General features: G+C 58.0%; 1 protein-coding gene across 1 annotated transcript; it reads right to left on the bottom strand.

Annotated features, from left to right (window-relative positions):
* Positions 1-6,028: 6,028 nt before the first annotated feature.
* Positions 6,029-6,970, bottom strand: MRGPRE (MAS related GPR family member E; the record flags this gene model as incomplete). The annotated part of the gene is made up of 1 exon (XM_080693729.1): positions 6,029-6,970. The coding sequence occupies one exon, from the start codon at positions 6,968-6,970 to the stop codon at positions 6,029-6,031; it is 942 nt and encodes a 313-aa protein (XP_080549855.1).
* Positions 6,971-8,464: the final 1,494 nt, after the last annotated feature.

Here is an 8,464-nt window from a genome sequence, read left to right as displayed (position 1 = left end):
CTGTTCGCAGACAGCCTCAGCTACTTAGTGTGGTCCTTTGCAACTCAGTGAGTCCCTTTTTTAAAATAAAGAATAAAAAATGGGGCTGGGGGTGTAGCTCAGAGGCAGAATGCCCCTGGGTTCCACAGTAAAAAAAAAAAAAAATAAGAAGGAAAGAGGGGTGAATTTATGGGTTAGAAGTAACTTTACCCTGACTGGAATGTACCTGGTTTATTTAATTAATTTTTTTAGGATAATACAAAGGATGTTTATTGTAAAATAAAGAAAATAAAATAAAAATATCAAAATAAATTAAAATTATTTTAGGATATTTTAGGAGGGTAAACTCAGAAGCATTCTACCTCTAAGCTACACCCCCAGTCCTATTTTATTTTTTATTTTGAAACAGGGTCTTGCCAAGTTGCTGAGACTGGCCTCAAACCCATGATCCTCAAGTCTGGGCGTGGTGGCGCAAGACAGGAGGATCACGCAGGTTCGAAGCCAGCAGCGCTGGCGTAAGAGACCCTGTTTCAAAAATATAAAATAGGTCTGGGAGTGTAGCCCAGAGGTAGAAGGGCTTCCAGGAACCCCAGTACCACCAAAAAAAAAAAAAAAAACCCAAAAACAAAACAAAAAAACCCCACGATCCTCTTGTCTCCGCCTCCCGAGCACTGGAATTACAAGCGTGCGACACCACGCCCGACTCTGTTTTATCTTAATATCAGAGAATCAGGCGCATCCTGGAGGAGGGTCTGGTTCCACTCACCACATACCACTTACACGTTTGTTTATGTATAAGTTGCCGGGATATTTTGCAGGGAAAGCCAACCAGAATGCTGAGGATGACGTGGTCACAGCTCGAGAGGGCCATGTTCCCATGTTGGCTCCGTACATGGCCCCCGCCCTCATTGTTCCTGGGCGTGGAGGGTCAAGGGCTGGACCCCTCCCGCCGCTCCACAGGTGTGAGACAGCTCCAGGTCGCTCCCGCGTCACACGTGACCCAGGAGCCGTGGGCACAGGCCTCAGAGTGGCTCCTGGCCCAACCCTCTCTGGCTGCATGGCCGTGAGAGATTATACCAACCTCTCTGTGCCTTGGTTACCCTCTCATTGGACTGATTGCCCTGGAGAGCTGGGCACCTAGGTGCAGCCGGCGGGACGTGCTTCGCAGTGCAGTGCTCCCAGGGCGTTCTGCAGAGGCGGCCCGTCCCTTCCCAAGGAGCCCTCTTTCTGTAAGTCAGTCAGTCACAGACGAAGGCTCCCAGCTTTTCCAAACTTGGCTCTGCAGAACCACAGCCTGCTATATTCCTGGGGAGACACTGTCTTCTTCAGGGACACTGTTCTGAGACTTTCTGAAGGCCCACAGAGCATATGTGTTCAATAAGTCAATAATTGAATCGTAGCCGGGCGAGGTGGCACATGCTTGTAATCCCAGCATTCGGGAGGCTGAAACCGGAGGATCCTGATTTGTGGCCGGCCACTTAGTGAGGCCCTTTGCAACACAGTGAGACCCTGTTTCAAAATAAAGAATAAAAAATAGGGCTGGGGTGTAGCTCAGAGGTAGAACGCCCCAGGCTTCCTTCCCCAGTACCACAAAAAAGAAAAAAGAAAAGAAAGGAAAAAAAGGAAGAACAAAAGAAAGAAAGAAAGAAAGAAAGAAGAAAGAGAAAGAAAGAAAGAAAGAAAGGTGATTTTGTGTTGCTGTTTGCTGCACGGTTTCTCAAATGGATTTGGTTTAGGAACCATTTCTTTTTCTTTTCTTTTCTTTCTTTCTTTTTTTTTTTTTTTTTTTGTGGTACTGGGGATAGAACCCGGGGCACTCTACCTCCGAGCTACATCCCCAGCCCTATTTTTTACTCTTTATTTTGAAACCGGGTCTCACTGAGTTGCAGAGGGCCTCACTAAGTAGCTGAGGCTGTCCGTGAACCACGATCCTCTGGTCTCAGCCTCCCGAATGCCGGGATGACAAGCGTGCGCCCCACGCCCGGCTTGAGGAACCGTTTCTGTAATCCAGGTCACTGGTCGATGCCCTCTGTTCCTCTAGCACAGCCTGCAGCTCCAGGCGAGCCCCCGGCCCCCAGTGCACTGCACGGCCTAGACCCCAGGAGGCTGCACCTCTGGAGGCCCCTGACGTTCCTGGCAGCTCTACCCAGGCGCTGGCATCTGCGGCCCCGGCTCCCCACCCCTATAGGCCTGTGTGCGACGTCACCTCTGTGCCACTTTCTTGAGAAGCACTGGGCAAATACAGGCTCTTGATGCTTCTGGGTTGTTCTTGAGCCAGAGGAACTTGTTGAACCCGCAGCCTGGATCGTTCACCGCAAACACCACGGTGTGGGGCGGCATGGGGAGATGTGGGGTGCGGCTGGTGAGGAGTCTGGGCGGCTGAGACTCAGCCAGAACGGAAGGTGTGTGATGAGCCACCTCCTGCCTCCGCCATCCTGGCTGGGACCTTGCATGGAGGGGAGGGAGGAGCACTGAGGCTGCTTCTTCCTGTCACCAGGGCTGCAGCGTCTCACCTATGGGCTGTGGCTGCTGGTCGGCCCTCTTGATTACGGAAAGCCTGTTTCCCACCGTCTGCATGAAGGTTGCGTGACATCGCTCACGTGACCCATGTGATCCGTCGCTCGGCGCAGTCAAGACACTGTACCCGTTTTGTCACTGACGGTATCCGGTAGTTAAAAAAAAAAAAAAAAAAACACTTCGCCAGGCGTGGTGACACACACTTGTGATCTCAGTACTTGGGAGGCTGAGACAGGAGGATTGCAGGCTCATGGCCAGCCTCAGCAACTTAGTGAGACCTTCCACAACTTCATGAGACCCTGTTTTAAAAAATAAAGAAATGAAGAATAAAATAAATAAATAAAAATAAAATACAAGACATAAAATAAAGAATAAAAAAGCCAGGCGTGGTGGTGCATGCTTATAATCCCAGCATTTGGGAGGCCGAGACAGACAGCCTCAGCTACTTAGCGAGGCCCTTTGCAACTCAGTGAGACCTTGTTTCAAAAAATAAAAGGACTAAAAAATAGGACTAGGGGTGTAGCTTGGAGGTACAGTGGCCCTAGGTTCCATCCCTAGTACCGCAAAAAGAAAAAAAGAAAGAAAGAAAGAAAGAAAGGAAGGAAGGAAGGAAGGAAGGAAGGAAGGAAGGAAGGAAGGGAGGGAGAAAGAAAGAAAGAAAGAAAGAAAGAAAGAAAGAAAGAAAGAAAGAAAGAAAGAAAGAAAGAAAGGAAGGAAGGAAGAAAGGGCTGGGGGTATAGCTCCGAAGTAGAATGCCCCTGGGTTCCATCTCCAGTACCACACACTCAAAAACAAAGTTTCATTAAATTAACCAAGCCTGACAGGCTTTGAGGACCACCAGGGCTGGTGGGCGCAGGCCAGGCCTGGTGGGGATGCCTGTGGGCCGTAGGTTGCCTTCCTGGGTGGGCTGTGGCGTTCTGTCCTGTGCTGACTCTTGACACACAGAAGTGGCTGACCTGGGCCCCACGGCGACGCAGGACGCAGCGCGGGATCAGGGCATCGGGCACCAGCATAGCGGGGTGGACGGCAGAGGGGCGTCTAGCTGGGCCCGTCCCGGCTCCAGTCCTCGCAAACACAGGCCTGGAGCCGGCTGTGCTCCCGCGGGGCCTGGGAGGGGCAGGGTCCTGGCGTCGTCCTGGAATGTGGCCGTCCAGCAGCCGGGCCCTGTTCCCGGGAAGTCTGTTCTGCCAGAGCCAGCGGCCCTGGCGCGGCCCTGGGCCCTGAGGCGGGCCATGGACGAGCGCTGACCCGACCGGCCCCACGGGCTGTGTCCTCCTGGGACCCTGAGCCCCTCCTCCAAGGTCTGGGTGTGCCTGGGGCTGGGAAGGGGCAGTCCTGGGGCAGTGGGCTCTCCAGGAAGAAAGGGTTTCCCTGAGGCTCCCTCACTTATCTGTGCCCCAGGTGGGTGGGGGAGGCCAGGGCGGGGCTGCAGGCACCATGCCTGCTTGGTCCTCAAGGCGGGAGGTGTGGGGGGGTCCAGGGAGCCGTTCCTGCACCTCAGCCTCTCCTCTGTGAGGTGGGAGTGCTTTACACCTTACTGGAGGGTCCTGGAATAACATCGGGCATGGTCAGTGCCTGTGAAGTCCCCTGTGTCTCCCCCTCGCCCTTCCTTGGGCTGAGAGAAGTGTGTGTCCAGAAGCCCAAAGCAGGGCTGCAGACAGCCACTTCCCTTTCCACTCTTGTTTCCCCAAGCTGGGTGACTGAACTAGGTAATCCTGTCCTGGAGGTGGGGAGAGAGGGCCACGCTGGCTCCCTGCATTGGGGGGTGCGGAGGGAGACCTGGCCCCAGGGTGCCCAGCCTCCTAGGATCCCTGGGCCCAGACCTGCCAGGGCTACACGAGAGGCTTAGGGGGAGGCACCGCGCTGGCCCACCCAGCCCAGCCCAGCTGCGAGAGGTCAGGGGGTGGAGGTCCAGGACCCTCACCTGGGCTTGGAGGGACAAGCTTAGTCCGGCCAAGATGTTCCTGCATCTCAGGGTGTGGAGGCTCTGAGTCAGAATCACACTCTTACGGAGCGGAGGAGACCTTCCTCGACCCCTTAGCCTGGGTTCAGGCCACACTGCGGCCTGGGACCCGGTGGTGAGATTCGGTTGGACTCAGCGATGCTGGGCGTGCGTCTTCCAAAGCATTTTGGACGTATGAAGTCACTGCACTCTCGTGCTTTGCAGATGAGGAAGCAGAGGCGTGGAGCGTTGAGTAACTGACCCGCGGTGACAGGAGTGAGCTGGCTCAGGCCAGTCAGGCGACTCCAAGCCTTGAGTAGCCACTCGCGCCTATGGGCAGAGGATCCGGGGTGGGCAGCCTCGGGTCATGTCTGCACCCCTGGGGCCAGTTCCAGGGGGGCTCAGCAACCTGCGGTGGGGCAAATTGACTCCTCAGCGGCAGAGGGGGTGGGCGGGAGCTGTCCAGGTGCTGAAGGGCTGGGCTCTGTCCATCCTGTGGGCTGCTCCCGTGTGAGCAGGACTCAAAGACCCCCTGGCCTCTGGCCTCGCTGCCCATGCTGGTGACTTCAGTGGGAACGCCGGTGGCTTCCTGCTTTTCTGAGGCTCCGGGTGAGGTTTGGGAAATCCAGTCCCCTGTCCCACGGCCTTGAACAAGGAGTGATTATCCATGTACCTGGATTTGGAAGCACACCGCTGAGCCCCCCTGGAACCGGCCCCAGGGGTGCAGACATGACCCTCGGACCAGGAGCCACCCTGGTCCCAACAGGGACAGCGCAGGCTCTGCTTGCTGGCCATGGTGTGGCAGTATGGAAGACATTCTTTCCTCCTCCTCCTCCTCCTCCTCCTCCTCCTCCTCCTCCTCCTCCTCCTCCTTCTCTTTCTCCTCCTCTTCCTTCTTTTGTGGTACTGAGGATTAAATCCAGGAGCATTCTACCTCCAAGCTACACCCCCAGCTCTATTTTATTCTTAATTTTAAAACAGGGTCTCACTAAGTTGCAGAGGGCCTCACTAAGTAGCTGAGGCTGGCCGCAAACCTGCGATCCTCCTGTCTCAGCCTCCCAAGTACTGGGATGACAAGCGTGTGCCACCACGTCCGGCTGGACGTTTTCTTCTACGGCCTGGACGCCTCGGGCTCCCCACGCCTCCCTCTTGCCCGTGCCTGAGTCAGCCTCTGATCTCAGAGCATTTCAGTCTGCGCTAGAGGAGGGGCCGTGGGGGCTGAGGGAGGCGCCCTGTCCTGTGCTGGGTGCGTTCTTAGGTCTGAGGAGGCTGCGGCTGCCCTGGGCTGCCCTCCACCTGGGGACAGGCCTGGGCCCTTCCTTTCCTGTGTCCTTGTTGTAAGAGGAGGTACATGTGTAACAGGGCAGCCCCCGTGAGTTCTGCACATGAGAACGTCGCCTGGGGATTCTTCAAGACACACATCCCCAGGCCTCGTTCCCAGAGACCGTTTCAGCAGCCTCCCCGGGGAGCCTCCCGCAGGGAGCTTGAGTGGCACAGGAAGGTCCTCACGAGCAGGTCACCAGCAGAGACCTCTCCGGAGTCCTGCTGACACTGCCTCCGGCCATCCCTTTCGCTGCGGCACCCAAGGGCCTAGGCTGTCATGTCCACCAGGCCCCTGCGGGAGATCTCCCTCCCAGGCCCCAGCTCCGCCTCGTCCCCCAGCGCCCGCTGGAGCACCAGCCGGAGGGGCTCGCGCAGCCCGTGGCCACGCGTGCAGCCCAGGCAGAAGTAGATGGCCGGCTTGGCGGCGCCGTGCCCGGCGGCCATGAGGAAGCTGAAGTGGTAGAAATAGTGGGGGATGTGCCAGTGCAGGATGCGGGACAGCCAATAGATGCCGAAGGGCAGGCCGCAGAAGAGGAAGAGCAGCACGGCCAGGAGCACCAGCGCGGGGAAGCCGCGGGGCTGGGGGCTCTGGGGGCCGCGCTCCTCCCGCAGCAGCAGCAGCAGGCTGCTAACGCACATGGCGCAGCACAGAGCCGCCAGCAGCACCGCCACCACCAGCCACAGCACCCTGCACAGGGGGCCGCTGGGGTCCCCGAAGAACTGGGTGCAGGCGCCGCTGAGCAGCAGGTCCAGCAGCAGGCAGAGCGCCCAGCAGAGCGCGCACACGCAGGTGGTCAGGTGCCGCGGGCGGCGGCACAGGTACCAGGCCGGGAAGAGGCTGGCCAGGTACTGCTCGGCGCTGATGGCCACCAGGAGGCTGAGGCCCACGAGGTAGCAGAAAAAGCGCAGCATGGCCAGGCTGGTCTGCACGAAGCCCGGGAAGGGCAGCTGGCCGGGCAGCAGGTCCGGGGCGACGGCCACCATGTGGCAGGCGAGGAAGATGAGGTCGGCGCAGGCCACGTCCAGCAGGTAGATGGAGAAGGGGTTCCTGTAGACGTTGCAGGTCAGCAGCCAGAGGACCACACCGTTGCCCAGCAGCCCGCCCAGGCTGAGGAGCTCGGTGAGGGACAGGATGACCAGGTTGAAGGCCACGTCCTCCTGGACGCCGTCGGGGCCCGCGGCGTGCCGTTCCGCGTCTCCCCACTCCATCGCGGGTGGCGTGAGGCTGGCGGGGGCCGGGAGGCTGAGGACGCCCTGTAACCACAATGGCGTCTGAGTGTCCTGCTCACAGGTCCGTGCCCTGCCCGCCCAGCATGAGGGGACAGGACAGGCAGGGGACAGTGAGATGCCCATTTCCCATTTCTGCCCCTGTCGCCTGACCTAACCCTCCCTCCCTAAGGCCCCTGGCTGAAAGGCTTCCTCCAGGCCCCCTACAGTAAGCATGGGGGCTCCTGGGGGCTGACTGACTGGGGGTCCCCGTTGATCCTCACTACAGGCCTATCTTAAAGTCAACGGCAGGACATGCGTCCAGCGGGTGGGTGACCTGGAGGGTGACTCAGGCTGGGTGTGTCCTCTCCGCCTTCACTGGGGCGCTGCCAGTGGCTCCTGACCACTTGGCTTGGCCCCACGGTGTGGCCAAGGTCAGGACCCCATGATCCTTCCCCTCCCTGTCCCCGATGTCCCACGACAGGACCCCCGCCAATCTCTCTTCCCTGGGGGAGGGGAGAGGCTCCTCTGACGGTGAGGCTGGGGTTAGGGAGGCTAGCCTCCTGCCGCAGCTGCCCCTAGACGGCTGGCCTGCTGGGACAGGCCCTACATGCTGGAGGGGGGCAGTATGACCCCCCTGACCCTCACCACAGCTTTACCAGTGATAGCGGTGAATAGTAGACCTCAGCACTGCCCAGGGCCTGGAGGAGGCCCGCCTGCAGCTACCTGTCTATTCTGCACCGGGCCTACCTGTCCCCACGGGCCCTGAGAACTTGGTGCCTACAGCTCCTTTGTGGGGGCTGAGGAGATGGGACAGGGCCACGCCTCCCTCCAGAGACTGACGGGGTCAGCTGATGCCCAGGGGCCTCCTCCTGCCTCAGGGACGGCTGGTCCTCTGGTCTCCTGGGGAGGATGGGGTGGGGACTTGGGGGTGTTGTGCAGGGGGAGGACGGTGCTGCTCCCATCTCAAGGCCAAAGGCAAAAAAAAGCCAGAGGGCTTTTCCCCTCCAGGATGCGAGGGTCCATGGCAGCACAGGATGAGCGGTAGGGCCAGGGCTGGGGGCTGGAGCTGGCATGGTGGCTCTGGCTGTGGTCTAGGTCACTTCCTTCAAACCCTCAGCTCACTGTTGGATTTTTGGGGTGGAGGAACTGGGTGTTGAACCAAGGGCATTCTACCTCCAGCCCTATTATATATATATATATATATATATATATATATATATATATATATTTTTTTTTTTTTTTAATTTTAAACAAGGACTTGATCAGTTGCTGTGGGTCTCACTAACACTGAGACTGGCCTTAAACCTGCGATCCTCTTGTCTCAGCCTCCCAAGTACTGGGATTACAGTGTGAGCCACCACGCCTGGCTTGCTGTTCACAGGCCTTGGAGATGGGTGGCCCCGGTCCTGAGGCTCCAGGAAGCTGAGCCTGGTCTAATCTGGTTTGGGGGATCTAGTCCAGGTGGAGATGGTGGGGTGTGAGCTCCGCCCTAGC

This window comes from Muscardinus avellanarius, assembly GCF_963383645.1.
Source record: "Muscardinus avellanarius genome assembly, chromosome: 1".
Taxonomy (NCBI): Eukaryota; Metazoa; Chordata; class Mammalia; order Rodentia; family Gliridae; genus Muscardinus; species Muscardinus avellanarius.
Note: the sequence above shows the minus strand (reverse complement) of the source record. Positions and strands in the feature narration are given on the sequence as shown.